Below are 19,208 nucleotides of genomic sequence, written 5' to 3'. Positions count from 1 at the left end.
GCGATAAATTACCTAAACCTTGTGCGCGCTCAACGACTATACATGGAGATCGGGGTGCGGGTGCCATCATTTGCCCCCTCCTTGAGAAAGAAGGTCCTTCCTCAGGGGGATGCGCCAGGGAGGGGCTGTCGCGAGGAGCATCAGTTCTGGAAACCAATTCCTGGTCGTCCAGTAAGACGCGACCAGTAGAAGGCTCTCCTCGTCCTGCCTGACTTTGCACAGCATCTGTGCAATTAAGCTCACTGGAGGGAATGCGTATTTGCGCATCCCCCGCGGCCAGCTGTGTGCCAACGCATCCACGCCGAGGCTGCCTTCGGTTAGTGAATAAAATAGGCGACAATGGGTATCGTCCGGTGATGCAAACAGATCTGTCTGCGCACGACCGAACTTCTTCCAAATTAGCTGAACCGTCTGGGGGTGGAGTCACCATTTGACGGGGCATGCAGCTCGGGAAAGCGCGTCTGCCGCTGTATTGAGCGAACCCGGGATGTAAATGGCACGAAGGGACCTCAGATGCTTCTGATTTCAAAGGAGGAGATGACGAGCGAGATGCGACAGGTGACGAGAGCGCAAAAACAGCCTTGACGGTTGATAAATGTTGTCGGTGCCGACTAATACATCCTTCCCTCGCATCTCCGTAGTGGAGCGTACGAGTCCCAGATATACAGCCGACCGCTCGCGCGGTTGGGGTGCTATGCACACCCCTGAGACTGCAAGCCCGTCCTACGTGGCTGCTCACCCCGTGCTGGGGGCATCGTATGTGCTACAGAATGCCAGGAGACCTGTCCAGGGGCATATCTTGCCCTCAGAAATGCTGGGTCTGACCACGGGGTGAAAATGAAACGACACGCAGGTGTAATGGTTACACAGTGTATGCCGGTGCGCCATGCTCTCCTCGGGACTCGATCGTAAAGCCAATGCTGAAGCGGTCTCATATGGAGCAGCCCGATCGGTGTCACAGCCGTAGCTGCTGCCATATGTCCCAGGAGCTTCTGAAATTGTTTCAGAGGGACCGCGTTCTTCCCTCGGAATGAACCGAGGCAAGTCAGAATCGACTGGATGCGCACTTCTGTTAAACGCGCCGATAAATCGATCGAGTCCAGTTCCATGCCGAGAAAAAAGATCCTCTGCAGTGGGCAAAGTATGCTCTTTTCCAAGTTGACCCGGAGAACCAAACGGGCAAGATGCCAAAGCGTTAAGTCTCTGTGTTCGCAAGGCGTCCGCCGAGAATGAGCTATTATAAGCCAATCGTCGAGGTAAGCCAATATGCTAACACCGCTCTCTCTCTCAGTGGTTTTAACGCTGCTTCCACTACTTTCGTGAATAAACGGGGAGAGAGAGACAGCCCGAATGGTAGTACTTTGTATTGGTATGCCCGCCCCTCGAACGCAAAGCGAAGAAACGGCCTGTGGCGAGGGAGAATGGACACATGAATGTATGCAGCTTTCAGGTCTATAGCTGAAAACCAATCTTGGGGGCATATTTACTGAAATATCAGTTTCAGCGTTAACATTCTGAAGGATCGTTTTTGGAGAGTCTGGTTCAGAACGCGCAAATCCAAGATCGGTCGTAACCCACCGCCCTTCTTTGGAACTTTGAAATACGGGCTGTAAAAGCCTGAGCTCATCTCGGCTGGAGGGACCGGCTCGATCGCGTCCTTCGCCAGGAGGACATCGAGTTCTGCATGCAGTACATGTGCATCGGACGCTTTCACTGTAGTGAAACGAATGCCCGAGAATTTGAGTGTGTGTCGGTTGAACTGAATCTCGTAGCCGAGGCGGATCGTGCGTAATAACCAACGGGACATGCTGGTGAGCTGAAGCCAAGCCCCCAAAGACCGTGCGAGTGGAATCAGCGGCACTACCAGAGAGCTCGCGGTGGGGCAGCCGAGCAGAACAGGTGTGACTGCTGGTGCGCGCGCCGTGGGAGCGCACACAACTACAGTGTGTGTGTGTGTGTGTGTGTGGTGTGACACTGACCTGAGTCCGCTGAGGGTGACGGCCGTCTGGTCTCCTGAGCGGAGAGTGCAGACTCTGGAAAACACCCGCAGGAGAAGGAGGGTGAGCTGGTGTGTGCCCGCTCCCAGCTCTCTTAATCCTCAGGAGACCTGGAGAGGGAAGAGGAATGCACTCTTAGTGTTGTCTGTGGGTACCGGTTGGCGGAACAGCAGAATGAAACCAAGGATTTTCCACCCGGCCCTCCTCCGGGGGAAGGAGCAGTGTTCACCGTCTCCTGAAGAGTGATCCCATCCGATTCCAGGTCGCCCGTCTCAGGACTGCTTGGACCTTTCTTACCTCCTTAGGTGGCGGGCTGAGCGGGCAGGGCGGGCTTGTCACAGTGGGTTCCTCAGTGCTGCCTGGAGGACGATAATAGCTGTGACAGGCGTCCTCGGCGAGGAGCAGGCTAAGGTGGCGGCGTAGATGGACCGGAAGGGGGCAGCTGGCTTCTGACGCGGCATGATGGCCTCAGTCTGCTGGAGTCGAGTACTGCTGTAAAGCACTCTACCACATCGCCGAAAAGGCCAGTCTGGACATTCAGGAGACGATTTTTATCGACCTCACTCATGTCTGCGAGACACAGCCTGAGATGGTGTTCCTGGACCAGTAATGTGGACATCGCACAACCAACAGCCTGGCGGTGACCTGGACGAACTGATGGCTGAGTCGTGACCTCCCTCGTGTAGATCTGTCAGAGCCTTAACCTGACATACCTGCGTCAACGCCGTGTAGTGCAGGGGCCGCCTCTTTGCGAACCTGATATGCAGACGCCGTTCGTGCGGACGATTGCTACCGGTCGGTGAGGAAAGGACAGGCTGTCCCCTCCAGAGTCGGGACATCACCATACCTTTAGCAGCCCGTGAATCGAGAGAGGTGAGGGCTGAAGGGGTCAACAGATACCGGCGGTCTCGTAGAACACGAGCCAACCGTTCTCGATGACCCAGCCGGCTCATCATGCGCCTCGGGGAAGGAAGGTACTGGAGGTGAGTGTTAAGATGCACGAGCAGCTCCGTGTACCAACCGTAAAGGGCAGGACAGATCGGGTCGGGTAGATTGGGTCTACTCCACGCTACTGTCACCGCCGCCCGAGGGAGCATGGCCGTCATCTTAGGATAAAACTCGGGGTGTGCAACCCGGCCCGAAGGGGAAGCGGATCCGAGTCAGCCTCAGAGACAGATGGCCCACCTCCAATGCAGCGACATGTATGGGGAGGGACCAACATATACCGGCAGTCTCGTAGAACACGAGCCAACCGTTCTCCATTGGAACCGCTGCTGCGGATCAGCACTGAGAGCCAGAGGACATACCTGCTGACCGATTCAGTACTCTGATGCAGAAAAAAAAAATTCCAAAAATGTTCCCATGGCACCTTTAACCGAGCTTCGCAACCCGTCTCCGCATATCCGCGAGGGCATGCTCTCACAGTGAAAACATGAACCCTCCACAAATGCCGTCTCAGCGCGCTAAATGCCCAAAACAAGAGACGGCGATTGTGACCATCTTTGAACCCATACATTTGCCGCATCAGGAATTGCACGGACGAAAATGACGTCTTTAAAAAGACACACCACGCCGTGACACACTCAGACTCAAGTTCAAACTGAGGTAAACATCCGCGAGCTTCCACTGCAAAGGCTGGAATCCTCAATCAACTACGAGCCAGCAGCATCTTCCCGAGCAGGTAAGAGAGCTTCTCAATAGCAGTAGATCTGCTGGCTTTCGAAGCGAAAATAGCTAATTTCCATATTTGCACCTGCTGCTTATATACGCACCTGGCGGGGCAGCGTCAGCATTATGCAAATACCTCAATGCCAAGTTCATTGGCGTTTTAGTAGTACTTGAAGTAGATTGGTCTCTCTAAGCGAGTTCCCAATTCGTCGGTCACGACGTGACGTCATAGTGACCAACTGAAAGGGAACTGAGTTGACTGAACGTAGTTTGAGCCAGAAAAGCATATGGGAATGCACCTGAAATTAATGAATGCACCTGAAATTAGTGTAGAAAATAATGTTGATGATCGACATTTTCTACAATAAAGTTATGGTAAGTACTTAAATATTTACATTTAAGTCATTTTTAAGTATTTTTAAATTAATTTTCTAGTTAAACTGAGTGAAAATCTGAATAATTACAGCATACAAACAAAAAGCATATGATATGTTTTCTCCTCAGTGTAACATCAGCTAATGCTTCATTTAGTGAGGAAATGGCAAGGACACTACAACTTTCACAGTGAGTATATTATATTTGTAATTCTTATATAACATATTTGTGTGAAAAATGTTAGCTTTTTCGAGATTTAGGTGTGTTTTTTTATAAGAGCCGCTGCGCCGCGCCCACACACGTGCACACATATACATGAAAGGCTGCTTGCAACCTGCACCTTTCTAGAGAGAAATTGCTGTGTTTTTTAAATAAATGAATACGTTACGAGTGTACGGGCATATGTATTTGGCCTGGACTACACGAAACGGCGCATTGTTTACATGTATTCTGCGCAGACCAATCAACCTATGACATCACAGTTCCGCAAGAGCCATTCAAAAGCTTATATATCGCGCTACATTGATCTCATGTGCCAATCGATCTGTGACACGCATGCTGCCGTCGTCATCTTGCATCAGGAAATCCACGAGGGGTAGATATGAAAAGGACGCTCTCTCTCAGCTGGTGTTGATACTCAACGGCGCAAGTCTCAAATAAGTGCACGAACAACGCCCAAAACGGACGAGACGATGACTTGACTGTACTGTAAGTCAGTGGTTTTGAAACTGGGGGGCCGGGGCCCCCAGGGGGGGCGCGAGATGGTGCCAGGGGGGCCCCAGTTTTATGACTTTTTTTGAAATACATTAATTTATCATGAATTCTGTGTAATTAAACCTAAAAAAAAAAATAAGGCTACTAACCAAAAGCACTACTTTTTTGTATAATTTAATGTTTTTTCTTACTAAAATGGTGAGTTTTAGAACAGTTTTTTGTCACAAATTTTATTTGGGGGGCCGCGAAGGAATGCACGGTACACAAGGGGGGCCACACGCTGAAAAAGTTTGGGAACCACTGCTGTAAGTAATCGAATATAAAACCAACACGAAGTAGAGCTTAACATTAGTAAGTTATAGGTTTGCTTGAACAATTCGCCCTTAGAAATTGTTTGTGTTGGATAACCATAAAACAACACATTTACCATAGTCTCACTAAAGGATATTTTCAGTGAAACTATAGTAATGAAAAATTTCCAATACCAAAATAACTGTACTTCTATATTAAAACTGTTATATTTTTCATGTTGACCAGCAATATAGCTAATAGCAGCCGTTTTTCAGAATGTTCAGAAGTTTAAACTTTGAGGATATTCTATATTGATCTGTTTTTATTTATTACATTTGGCTTCATTTGGTACATGTACACTCAGTGATACTTTTTTTACTTCTTACAGAGTACCAAGACTTTGGAGATTTACACATGTGACATGAAAATGGGAATTCGTGAAACTCTGAGCAGTTGCTGATCCATGTCAAGATTCATTTCCAGTGAGCAGGTTGTGCTGGAAAATTTGTGAGACTTTATGCCTTAGGTGTTTAATGTTTTGAGGCATTGTTTAAAGTGTTTATAGTAGTTTCATAAGCTCTTACTTAGTGTGAGAATGTTAAAGGCGGAGTCCATGATGTTTGAAAGCCAATGTTGATATTTGAAATCACCTAAACAAACACGCCCCTACCCCAATAGAATCTGGACCTTCTGTTGATAGAGCCGCCCCACACGCAACCCGGCAAGTATGTCGGTTAGTAGACACGCTCCTTACTGCTGTGCTGATTGGCTATAAGTGTGTTTTGGTAGTCGGCCCGTCTCCTTTTCCAAAGCGTTTTTCAAACATCGTGGACTCCGCCTTTAAATTCAAGTGAAATTGTGATTAACATTGGGTGAGGAACCCTCCCCACTTTTATATGTGTTTTTGGAGATATTTGTAAAATATATTTTCTTTAACCTTTTTTTTATTAAAAAAAATTATTTTCTTATGTCTACAGTTCAATTGTATGCAGACCATTTCTGTATGTTTACAATTTCAAGGTATTACAAATAAATAAAAAATGAATAAAATGTTACAAAATAGTTTGAGTGTTTCTTTTTCTATTAGGACAACGGGAAATAAACAATTCAGCATGATTCCTTACCAATATAATTTTACCTATATACATTTTCAGATTGGGTAAACTAAAAAAAGAATGCTAACACAATTTTAAAAAGTTAATTGGGCAAAAAACATGTTTTCTTATTTTCAATTGGCTCAACCTGTTATTTCCCATTGAGCTAATGTTTAAAATTCGTTGCCACAACTGATACAATTCAATTTACAGAAAATCTACTGGCCCAAGTGAAAAATGTCAACGTTACCAGTCACTAGAAAATTTTGAGTTAGGGAGGCAACATTTTTTTACAGTGTACTTGCAGTAACGGGACTTGAGTTTACAATCATACAGTATGTTTTCTCTCAAAGCCATCCACCAACATCCCTGAACTATCCTCTAATGCAGAGGGGAAATACATTTTCCCATAAGGCTGGATGAGAAACTGGAACTGTGTGGAGGTGCCGAGCCATATGCTCAACTGAAGTCTACTCAATATTAACATTTTTAAAAACAGTAAATGATATGGTTTTTGTAGGCTGCCACTTTTTTATTGTTTTGAAGTTATAATTTACCTAAAGGAACTATATTTGTTTGGTTTAATTTGTAGTAAACTATAAATTATAGTTTTATAAGAGACATGCATGACCAATTAGGCCTGGATAATTCATTTCAAATTAACAATTACTGCACATGGACATGCAGTTCCCTGTACAATTTTTTACCCTGTTCTAATTAACACACTTTAATATATGTAGAAAAAATATTCTTAAGCATATCACTGTTTATACAAACAAACGTGAAACCTGATAAGCTGGTAATGTCCTGTAAACTGTACATTTCTAAAAAACTTTCTTATATAACAATCTGATTAAAACATTTATAGTTAAATACAAATCTAATTTCATATCCACTATAAGCCATACAATTATTAAATCAAAGAAGTTTATTTAGTAGTAAAGATGGTTATTTTTAAACAGCAATAATTTCTTGGCAAATTATACACACTGCCTTTTGCCCAATACTGCTTCTACCACGAACCAAGTGTTCGGCACAGTCTTTAGGTTATCATTGCCAAACCTAAGCGGCTGATCTTCGCCTGTTCATTTTTGTTCCATTTTGCGATCATGTGAAAGTTGTCCGAGCTTGTTTCATCAATTGTTCTAAAACAGGGTTTCCCAAATCTTATCCTGGAGGGGCGGAGCACTACAGAGTTTAGGTCCAATCAAACTTACCCACCTGTGATTTTCTAGTGATAACGAAGACCTTGATTAGCTTGCTTAGGTGTGTTTGATCAGGGTTGGAGCTAAACTCTGCAGTGCTCCGGCCCTTCAGGGTAAGATTTGGGGAACCAATTTTTTTTTTTTTTGATATTGGTGTGTGATGAAGATGTTATCTATTGTTGTTTGTAAGGGTTACTGTGTTGTTTGTCTGTTGTATTTATTGTCTATTCATTGTGTATGTGTTTTAGAAATCCACCTGTGGAGGCAAAGACAAATTTCCACTTTTTGTGGACAATAAACTTGAAATTGAAAATTGAAATTGAAAAGCGTTTGAAAGTGGACAAAAGAGGATTTTAAAAAAGGGTGTCTCTCTCCACTTGTCATACGATCATCCAACACATCTTAATACCAGTGGCCGGTTGCATAAACATAGCCGTGACGTTAAGACTGCGTCTTAAGTATGATTCTGACTAACTAGCAAATAGTTAGGGCTAATCAGTCTTATTATTTGGATTTAAATTAGACCAATCTACCTTTCTATGTAACATACTTGAAACAAAATGATCAGTCTTGAAGGAAAAAATTCATGACTAACTTTTACAGCTAGTCTTAAAGTTTTATGCAACTGGCCACTGGTGTAAAGTGGGCCTTATTCATGTCAATAAGGCAGCAGTGAACTGAATATACAGTATTGCAGAACGCAGTGCCATCTGTTGGATTTTGTTAGCACTGCAGAAAATTAGTTATTTTAGACCAAAATCCTAACTCAAATCCAATGATTTTTAATACATTTAATGCCTCACATGCAAGTGCCCGGTGAGCTGTATTTGCTCTAAAGATATATGTACTCCTGGGTGCTCTTGGCCATTCTGACCAAGATCCTTAAGGTAAACATGTATCTTAATTGGTAGAATATTGCATTAGCAGTGCAAATGTGTGTTCAATTCACAGGAAACACATACGCTAATAAAAAATCCAGAATACAAAGCGAGAAGCTTCCAATAAAAGCATCTTCCAAATGCATCAATGTAACAATGTAACTTAGTATGACTAAGTAAACTTAAAACAGTGAAGGTCAGCTTAAAGGGGACATATCATGAAAATCTGACTTTTTCCATGTTTAAGTGCTATAATTGGGTCCCCAGTGCTTCTATCAACCTAGAAAATTTGAAAAACTTAAACCAAGTAACTTAGTTTTGGTAAACCATTCTCTGCAAGCATGTGAAAAAATAGGTCATTGAAATTGACTCCCCTTGTGATGTCAGAATGGGATAATTTTGTTAAAACCTACAAAGTGACAATTTTACAATGCTATAATAAATTATCTATGGGGTATTTTGAGCTAAAACTTCACATATGTACTCTGGGGACACCAAAGATTTATTTGACATCTTACAAAGGGCTTGTGAAATTTCCCCTTTAACAAATACAATGAATATATCCATCAGAAAACAAGACAAGGTGTAGCTTCGAAGACAAATACAAAATTCCAAAAGCATGGAACAGATACAGTATATTCAGATTTATTGAAAGTTAACAAATTTCACCAAAACATGTTATACAATACTTTTAACTTCAATATGCAGACAATCATATGAAATGCTTTTATTGTAGCACCACAGACGTTTCCAAAAACATTACAAATAACATCTACAGCATGGCACTGGTGGAAGGAGGGGGGAACAGTGTGCTCTCACTGCCCAAACACAATCCTTAACACTGCTTTACCAAACCAGTGTACACAGTCATGTGCTATCTTTCTAGAGAACGAGTAAATCTCAGGCAACAACAGTAAAATGATACATTTGGACAACAATCTTATGGGACACTACTGCTAACTGATAAAAAACAGTCGATACAATTTTGTTTTCGATTACAACCGTGTTGATTTATTTCACTTTAAATATTACAAGTCTTTCAACCAGTAAGCAAACAATAATTTTTAATTATAATTATTTAAGTTTAATTATAAGTTACTTTTAATAAAACATTTTAATAAATAAATAGGGGAGCAGTATTAACAAACGATGCAAATGACTTTTTCCAACTAAAATGTAAGCACTGTTGAAATCTAAACTTTCAATAAACTCTCAGCTTCAGGAAAACAACTGCAGGCACTGATTAATAAGTCTGGCACTTACAAATATTGTGGCAACATCTATGAGGATGATTACAAAGGTGAGTAAATCCTTAGAATCTTGAATTAGACCCTCAAACATGATAACATTTGAAGTAAAGTGTCATATGTCATCACCCATATTCCTGCCATTTTCACCAAAATGAACACTCCAAATGTGCTTCATTGACTTCAGGCTAATGATCAATAATAGATCTCATAAAAGAACTCAAGAAGTTAATACAAAGCACGGTTATCCAATTTTGTCTTTGGAATGTTACAGATACTAAAAGTTGACTTTTATGTCAAACGGGACAAAAACAGACCAGCAACACCCAAAGCTGTTGAATGTGTCACTGTTTATGCTGGCCTCTTGCAAAGTGACAAGCAAAGTCATAGCTGTTCCTGCATCTGAATCCACATATGTTACACTGAAAAGGGTTCTCGTAACCATGGCATCCCATGTGGATGGTGTAGAGGATGTTGTCTGGGAAATATATATGGCAGTGGGGGCAGTGGTGGAGTGTCTGGGGATCCTGTACTGGGGTGGGTGTTCCTGGCTGACTGTTGGTACCACTGGGAGTGCTGGTTCTCTCACTGCAGGGTCCTACCCCTGGGCTACAGCCGCTGTGCGCAGCCGGTCTGGGCTCTGGGGTGATGGGAGAGGAAGCCTGGGCAGAACCGACAGAGACGGCAGCAGGTGCCATTACAGGCTGCTGGACAAGGAATGTTGGTTTCTCATCCGGTAAAGATTCGGCTCCAGGAGATACTGGGGCTCCATGAGCTTCCGGTGGAATGCTGGCAAGTTGACCTGCCAAAGTAGAAAGCTGGTTTAGAGGGTTGTCCAATGCCATGTCCTGGTCTTCTCTAGAGCCACCTCCTATTGATCCACTGGCTTGTGGATCCTTTACAAGACCATTATAGGTTTCATGATGAAGGTGAGTATGAGAAGGCAGATCGTGACTAAAGTCACCCAGGTGCTGCTGCTCAGAGCCGGGTTTCTGCAGTACCATGGATGGTGGGTTGAGGTTAATCAGCAGGCGACGGCCATAACCCAAAGAGCTTCCTCTCTTTTGCAGAACACTGAGCATCTTGCGGTGAGAGAGAGAGGAGCGGGCACCTTTCATGGGTAGGAGTTTGTGTCTACGACGACGGTGATGGGAAAGGTTACTTCTGTCACTGCATCGGAAGGAACAGAGCTCGCACTTGTAGGGCTTCTCACCTGTGTGAGAGCGCATGTGCGCCTCCAGGTGGCGCTCGTATGCTGAGGCAAAAGGACACAGGTGGCATCTATGGGGTTTTTCACCTAAGGGAAATAGAAAATGTTAAATTAGGATTCCTATACTTTTTAGTAAATTAATTTCCATGACCTTTTGTCATTTATGAATATTGGATTTAACCCAATTTAATCAATTATATTAGACTGATATTTGTTGTGGTTTAAAAATGCATATTTTTTATTTTTCTTGGCAAAAATAACAATCGTATCACTAGATAAGACCCTTATGCCACGTTTGGGATCGTTTAGAGTCCTTTGAAACTGTAATTTTAAACTGCATTAAAACTGTAGTTAAAAAGTATTGGGGTCCATTAAAGTCCATTAAAATGAGAAAAATCCTGCAATGTTTTCCTCAAAAAACATAATTTCTTCTCGACTGAACAAAGAAAGACATCAACATTTTGGATGACATGGTGGTGAGTAAATTATCTGGATTTTTTTTAAGAAAATGGACTTATCCTTTAAGACTTATCATTGAAGAAACTGATGATATTACTACAAAACAACTCACTGAAACCAATGCACAGCTACATGGCAATATAAAAGCAAAACTTTATGAGGTGATTTTCCAGATAGGGCTTAAGGCTAGTCCCAGACTAACTTAAATTTTAGTGTTGTCTTGATCGAAAACAACTTGCTCTGACATATCTTAAAATATATCAGTGCAAGTTTTGTGTCTCAATATGCACACCAGTAGTGTTTATTTATAAATTATGCTTTAAAAATGACTTAAATATTCTAATTTAACTAAGGTTTTAAGTTAATCCCTGTCCGGGAAACCAGCCTTATATTATATTAGAATTTTTCATTCTTTTTCAATATTATCTTTCATTATTTTCATTACTTAAACCGTTGTACATTTCAACTTTGACATTTAATCGATGAAAAGTGTATAGACCAAAACATCTGTATAGAAAGGTTCACCACCCTAATCCTGAAGAAAGATAAACTCTTGGGTAACTAATGCTGGGTACACACCAAAATAATTTTTACATCTTATGAGGTTTTTTAAAATGTGATAGACAACAAACATGAGGATAAAAAATCCCAGATTAAACCATTTTGCTCCTATAATGTGTGGTGTGCCATGATGTGTCAAAGACAGCACACACGAACAGATTGTCAACCAGAGTCTCGAGTGTGAACGCAGGAAATCTCGCGAGACTTCAGAATAAGCATGGCGGACGATATGCAGGAGGAATTTCAATGATAGTGTTTGGAATGATTTTTACAGAAAATTAAAGGAAAAGAGAAACGTTAAACATTCGTGCTGTTGACACAAATCAACAAGCTGATCCGCCATGACTGCTTTCGTCTTTCATAATCTCGCTTTCTGATTGGATATTGTTTGTTTTATGTGATAATCTCAAGAGCGTGCCCAAATTTGTCCTCGGGGATCCCCCCACACATCAGGATTTCTGTTTAATATTTACGATTCGCGATCGGGCGACTCCAACGTTCTTCCGATCAGGTTCGGACACTCTTATCACACCTCAGGCCAAGGGAAAATCCGATAAGATAATCTGCAGAACCACCAAGACAATCGGGACATAACTAGGATTATCGGGAGGGGGGAAATCACCCCCATATCAGCGCGATTATCTTTTGGTGTGTAACCAGCATAAGTTAAAAAGATTAGTTCTTACCTGTGTGAATACGAATGTGCTCGATCAGCCGTGCTGTGCCCCTTGTGGCATAGTTGCAGTAGCGGCACTTAAGTTTACCATCATATGTTCTCTCAAAGCCATCCACCAACATCCCTGAACCATCCTCTAAGGACATATCCACTGCTGGGTGCTCCAGGCCATTCTGGCCAAGATCTTTAGGGCAAACATCAATTAGAAAAAAACTCAGACTCACATGATGATTATCATTATAAAATTATAAAATCAATAAAGACTATAAAATCAGAAATATATTTAGATCTTTTTCATATGCTGTACAATTTAGCACAAATCCATTCTAGATTCTCTATATGTATTACCTCCTTGAATCGCATCTCCGTCTTTTACTCCAATAACGGAGCCAGATATCATGTTGACATGCTGGGTCTGCTGACTCAGGTACTCCTGAAAGTCCTTCACAAAATCCAGTGTCTCTGGCTTTTCTTCGCCCATTGAAAGATCTTCAATGTCTTCCTTTGTTGTCTCAAAATGTAGGCTGTACATGAAACCAAGACAAAAGAGTACACATTTGTCATTGTGATGAAAGATATATAATAAAATTATTGTAACATAACACCTCCATTAAAGTACAATAAAAATCAAAGTTTACAAGCAATCCACCAACAGTTTAGTTTGATCAAACACAGTCCTGAGTAATATGAGTACCAGTTGCGTCGAATATAAATAACACTTATCTATGGGTAACGTTATATTAAACATATCAAACCTTTTATAATCTTAACATATTGTTGAACTTGTAATCTAGTTAAATACTACACAGTTGTACTAGTTTGGCTGCTATCTAGTTGGCAGGGTAACATGCGTTGTTATGATAGCGAAGGGCTGTTGTTGACGTTGCTTAGTTTCCCCAACCTTACACCACACTTCAAAACAAAAACTACTAACAACAATTACCTTTACAGATGTGTCCAAAAAATACAAAATACACTCGGTTGTTAGATGTGCTGACTGACGATCGTTTTTAGGAAGAGGTTAGATGAAAAATCTGATGAAACTAAGATCCATGGTGATGCTGCGCAGCTAACGTCAGAGGGTTGGCGCAACTGATTCAGCCATTACGGTCAAAACATACTTTTAAACCGTACATTTGAGATAACGCCAACTAGTTTGAAGCATATTGGGTTTGTTATTTAAGATGGTGTCATTGGTAAACGAAGTTTGACGCAGCGTAGTGATGCTCTGCGATATGACAACAAAAGAAACGCAGGGGTGAAAGTTCAAGCGGTGCGCCGATTAAATTCTTCCGACCTAATACAGTTGATTGAAAGTATAGTTCCGGCGTGCTGATGTGAGTAAATATTCGCTTCAGAGCCGCATTGAAAATTAATGATAAATACTTTTCTTTTTCAATATAACATTACATTTGGCTAGATATGATTTGTACTTTTCTTAGTATTCCTATTGGCTTACTAATTCCTACTAAATATGAATGCTTCCTTCACATTTTGGTTAAAATAGTAAGCTAAACTTGCGCATTTTAAAGTGGTAGTAATTTATGTTCATTTTCATTTATAGCAGTTACTTGCACAAAGCTATTTTTTTAACTTTTGTTTGAGCTGATGTTTCAGCAAAGCTGGTGAGCTGGTTTTAGCTGGTCTCCCAGCTCGGTTTTAGCTGGTATTGCTGGTGTAGCAAGATGGTCTAGCTGTGTTTTGGTCACTTTTTAAGCTGGTCTAGATGGACTTAGCTGGTCAGGCTGGAAGTAGGTATGCGAGTAAAATTTTCAACATGGTTAAATGCTAAAACTAGTCGTGCAGATAGAAAGAGCTTGATAATCCTTTTAAATGACACCAAGACAATGTTTATGCGTTCAAGAATAACAAAATACTGGCCATTTGAATCTTGAAAGTCATCACTTTATTTTGTCCCTTCCATTTTGCTGGTGGTAAAACTGCTGTGGTCGTCCTTTAAATTAATTGAAATTACGTTCACTTAGCAATTAAACTAAATGTCTATTAAAATTTTAAGAATGTTTTCACTTCGCATGTCGCCTAAAGAAATCCGAAGTTGCATCGAGCGGAACCAAAACGGCAGCCGCAACAGCAGAGATAGTACCTACTGGAAGACCTGCTGACCCACCTGCTTGACCAGTTTTGCCTGGCTTGGAGGACCAGTTTAAACCAGCTGCCACCTCAAAACCAGCTAAAACAGGATACCACCTTGTGCTGCTCTTAGCTGGATTTTTCAGTAGGGGGCGTACTAGGGATGCACCGATAGTATTTTTTTGGGCCGATACCGATTTAAATAGACAACTTCTGGCCGATACCGATATTAATCACTTGTATACAACAGTTGGTCTATTAGCTAGTTTATTTCTGCATCAAATTATTTTTACTGAACATGGATTGGATCTAATTATCATTCAACTGACCAACATAATAAGAGAGGCACAAATTAAGCTAAAACAAATATAATAAGACAGCATGACAACCTTTAAAGGTGGTTTTTGCTATTCAGCATTTATTTTATTAACAACATTAACTCATTTTTTAAATATAATGGATTTCTTTATGCAGTTAATTAATAAACAATTGGTATCGGTGCATCACTAGGGCCTACACTATGGTGGGAAGACTTTAAGACTAGCAGTTTTTCTATGTGTTTCTTTCTCAGATGTAAATGTCAAACTATACAAATTTTCTTGGGAAATGTTTGGTAATTAAGTTATACCCCTTTCATGTGTCCCCAGATCTCTCCAATAACTAACAACAAGTGCTTGATATCATCTGAAGTGTTCATTTTTGAGGTACAAAGTCATTCAATATTACGAGTGGACTTTCAAAATTCTTTAATGTTTTGTGTTATTAGTTAGTCGGATTGTTTCGCCCATTCCATCATGTTTGATAATTCATCACTTTTAACCAGATTTGCCAAATACGTAGATAATTTCCATATTCAAATGTCACAGACAATTTGATGAGTACTTGAGCCAATTGCATTACTTTAAATAGCTGGATTGGCTCATTTATGTTTCATAGCGTTTAATATTTAACTAGAGGGGAAGTTAGCTGAAGATCGCATTACCCCATTTGTGTCAGGGTTGTACAAAAACCATTGAAGAGTGTGTGACAAACGACCAGTTAGTGCGAGAGCTTTGTATCTTTGTGACACTCTTCAGAGTTGTAATGAGAGGGATCTAGTGTAACACTTGCATACTCTTTGTATATGATAACGGTTCAGATGACCAGAGCAACATGTCTGGCTCCTGTCCTAAACAGTCTATTTTTAGTGCATCATAATGTACCATTTACTGCACTTTAGTGTTTTTCCACTACACATTTTAGTCCTTTTATATTTCACATTACCCAAGACAGGTCACATTTTACCAAGGGTTTATATTTAACATGTTTATCATGCTCACTAGCACTAAAATTCTGTTTTGAAGTTTGCTTGAAATCTATTTAGACTGCATCATCTCCACATGTTTATTTATGGTGTGATCTCAAGCAAACCATATTTTCTTTTCAGCCAAAGACATGCCATCTTTGTGTCAATATCCAATGCCTAACAGGGTCATGACATCAGCGTTTTACAGTTTGGACACTAGATGGCGCACGATGTCCAGTTTAAAAGTGATGACCATACTGTAGGACGATTCACTACTAAACGTTAGGTCTGTATGGTTTGATACATTTCCGTAATCATATACAATAATTAAACTGGTCAGTCAATTTTGGTGTTTGTTGAATAAATAAAAGAGGAGATTTATGTGAAAGTGCAGACTGATTCAAAATTCTCTTTGATGTGTCATGTGACATTACAAATGATAATTGCTATTATTACAGATATAAACAAAGTTATAGCAAATCAATCAGTCATCTTCAACTCTGACAATTACTGTAAGATGCAGTATTTACAGTCTGTGGGCTTTACAGTGGAATATGCCATAACCCGGACCAAAGGCAGGCATGACAGTTCGACCTTGCAGGTTTGAACTACGACCCCTGAAGCAGTCAATTACAGCACTTCCTAATGGCCTGTCCACACTAATGTTATTTTATAGCAATTTAATTATGCTCAGGTTTCCAGTGAAGCCACTTCCCTTTAAATAATTCAAGCGGGGTGACAGTAATTTGTCATTTGAAAAGATTAATGGTGGTTTCAAGTGGGCTTCTTTTCATAAAACGTTATTGTTTTCAAAACAGGGGTGCAACAGTATATGCGACAAATAGTTGTCATTACGATAATAGTTCATTTGATTCTTAGCAGTATTTAAGCCAGTGTATGTGTTTTGTCAACAATTATTCAACTAACTGTATTGTTATTATGTAGCTGAACATGTGAAGATCTAAAAGGGTTAACCCCAAAATAAAAATTCGGTCATCATTTACTCACCCTCATGTTGTTCTAAACCTGTATTAGTTTCTTCTGCTAAAAAAAAACAAAACAAGATATTTTGATAAATGATGGTAAGCACACGGGTAAGTTGATGGTACACAATTGACATCCATAGTAGGAAAACAAAAACTATGGAAGCCAATGGTACCATCAACTTTCCTTGTGCTTGCCATCATTAATATCTTCTTTTGTGTTCAACAGAAGAAAAAAATCTCATACAGGTTTAGAACAACAAGAGGGTGAGTAAAAATTTTACATTTTGGGTGAACTGTCCCTAAAAAGCCTTTATGAGTGATCCAAGCAAGATTATAGATTTTATTATTTAGATATGCATTTGCAGAAACTTTTATTCAAAGCGACTTACTGTGCATTACACGGTATACATTTGATCATTATATAAAATTAATTTTTTCTTTCGTCAGGGCCTTGTTGTTGACAGATGCACAATGATTAAAGCATCCACAAGTCTCAGTATAGCTTAATATGCATAAAGCTCAGAATTGACTCTCTTTATGACATCAAAGGTCACAAATAAGTATCAGTTTAATTGTTTGTCAGACTTAGTATCCTTTCTTCTCTTTTCATTTTAATTCAGCATCCAGAAGAGTGGGTGAAGCTGCTGCGCCTACACCTGCTCGGGGGTAAGTCAGACCAAGTTCCCCGTTGCCCTAATTCACATTTAAAGGCTTTTGAATGAGCGGGCCCCCTTCTCCTCCAAAGCGCTTGATTTATGTGCTGTTTGTGGTTTTATAGAACGCGAAACAATTCATTTTGTCCTGAAAAGGAATTGGGTATTAATTTGGAGAAGGCCCCTGAGCACTTTTTTAAGACTCCAATCATATGCTGGAGTCATTTAAAGGCTGCCGTGGACATTAGGCCCCGAAGAAAGGCTTTTACTCCTGCCTGAAGAGTGCAGCTATAGAAACGCCTGCCCCAGCGCCAAATCATTACTGCTAAAGGGTGAAGGAGGACCACGGCTGGATTTATTCTTCACGCCCCCAAGACTATTTATTTCTGGAGAGACCCTCTTTTACGCCCCCCACCCTTATGCGACACGGGGCGTGTGTGGAAGGAGAGAAAGGAAAAGAAATGGGATAAAGGAAGTACATATTAAGCTTTTCATTTTCCTGCCACTTAATTTCCTCGCGGCCGCCTGTGTAATGAATGTAATTGCTACCTTTGATGAGAACACTATTATCTGAATCACACTTTAAATGGGCAAACAAGGCCCCTCTCTCCCCCCTCACAAAGCGGGTATGAGATCTCTAATTATGCGACAGAACAAGTGGTTTTTCTCAAAGCCGTGGCGTTGCGCTCGATTGCCAAAGAGCGGCCCTGGTTACATTTGCACAAAGGCGAAGATTAGCGGCGATACGCGCGCCGCACACAAAGACGCGTGTTATTTTTTTTATTAATTTCCTGCGTGAAATAATGAATTTCTCTGTACAGGAAATTCTCATTTAGCTGAATGCCAGCTCTCATTTTTTAAAAATCTGGTCCAGTCTGGTTTACTGAAATATCGGATTAACTGGTGGAATAAAATGCTTGCATACAAGAGTACAGTAAACTTTGTTTATTCCCATTGGGTTTATACAAACAAATAAAGAGGATAGGATAATACAACAGGCTACAGAAAAATGGATAAACATAATAAGAAATCTGTAAAAAATATATAACGCTGACATATGTTTAGAGCAACACATAGGCTATTTGTATAGCCTATATCTAAAGCAGGGGTCTAAAAGATTTTTCTGTCTGATTTCACAATACATTAAACTTTTTGGGGGCTAATGAGGAAACTAGCCTATATATAAGTGTACTATAAGGGAATGCATTGGTATATGAAGCAACTGCTAATAGCCTACTGTAGGAATTATTAAAAAAAACTACTTTAAAAAAACCCAAACAAAGTAAAGATTATAAACTTTGCTTATCCCATTAGGACCGAAAAACATCTACAGAACACAGAAAAATTTTATTAAAAAAAATAATTTACGAAAATAACAATGGTTATAATATAGCAACCAACGGTTTTGTTTTGTATTTGTAAACCATAACCACAAGGTTACCATTGGCTTATTAAATGAACCATAGTTTAGCATGAATTTTGCAGTAAAACTATAGTAATAGATATGGTAATGGTTAATCAATCTTCCAAAAAAATTACACGGTTGTTATAATTAACCATGGTTAATTTTAAGGGGTATATGTTGTTATACGTGAAATAGTCACGTATAACCCCAAACCGAAGTGACAATTGAAATAGGAAAAACAGTTGAGTAACCAATACGTGAAACTGACACTGAAAAGAAAGTCGTGGCACGGGCACGTAAAATGTTGGAAATACGTGACAATGCCACGCAAAACTGAGCAAAATAATATACAGTATAGAGCCTAATGTATTTGTGTCCTATATACAAAGCACATATTGCATGTGTAACAGTAA

The 19,208-nt window shown here is 40.5% G+C and overlaps 1 protein-coding gene and 1 long non-coding RNA gene across 2 annotated transcripts; one reads left to right on the top strand and one right to left on the bottom strand.

Moving 5' to 3' along the window:
* Positions 1-8,851: 8,851 nt before the first annotated feature.
* Positions 8,852-13,675, bottom strand: ikzf5 (IKAROS family zinc finger 5). Its single transcript, XM_055171348.2, has 4 exons — positions 13,319-13,675; positions 12,724-12,899; positions 12,386-12,559; positions 8,852-10,766 (listed from the first exon to the last, which is right to left on the bottom strand). The coding sequence occupies exons 2-4, from the start codon at positions 12,854-12,856 to the stop codon at positions 9,814-9,816; spliced, it is 1,260 nt and encodes a 419-aa protein (XP_055027323.1). The 5' UTR covers positions 12,857-12,899; positions 13,319-13,675; the 3' UTR covers positions 8,852-9,813.
* On the top strand, positions 13,618-18,422 carry LOC129416935 (uncharacterized). The gene is made up of 5 exons (XR_008635635.2): positions 13,618-13,712; positions 15,114-15,170; positions 15,893-16,037; positions 17,358-17,403; positions 17,516-18,422. It is a non-coding gene; the product is annotated as an uncharacterized lncRNA (long non-coding RNA).
* The last annotated feature ends 786 nt before the right edge of the window (positions 18,423-19,208 follow it).

Source organism: Misgurnus anguillicaudatus, chromosome 7 (genome assembly GCF_027580225.2).
Source record: "Misgurnus anguillicaudatus chromosome 7, ASM2758022v2, whole genome shotgun sequence".
NCBI classification, from domain to species: Eukaryota; Metazoa; Chordata; class Actinopteri; order Cypriniformes; family Cobitidae; genus Misgurnus; species Misgurnus anguillicaudatus.
This window is presented reverse-complemented; position numbering and strand designations above follow the sequence as displayed.

Excerpts from the sequence above, each read along its gene's own strand:
- ikzf5 (XM_055171348.2), bottom strand. The coding sequence starts at position 12,856 with ATGGGCGAAGAAAAGCCAGAGACACTGGATTTTGTGAAGGACTTTCAG. Across the intron at positions 12,560-12,723 it reads CGGAGATGCGATTCAAGGAG|ATCTTGGCCAGAATGGCCTG; the intron begins GTAATACATATA and ends TTTGCCCTAAAG. Across the intron at positions 10,767-12,385 it reads GCACATTCGTATTCACACAG|GTGAAAAACCCCATAGATGC; the intron begins GTAAGAACTAAT and ends TATTTCCCTTAG.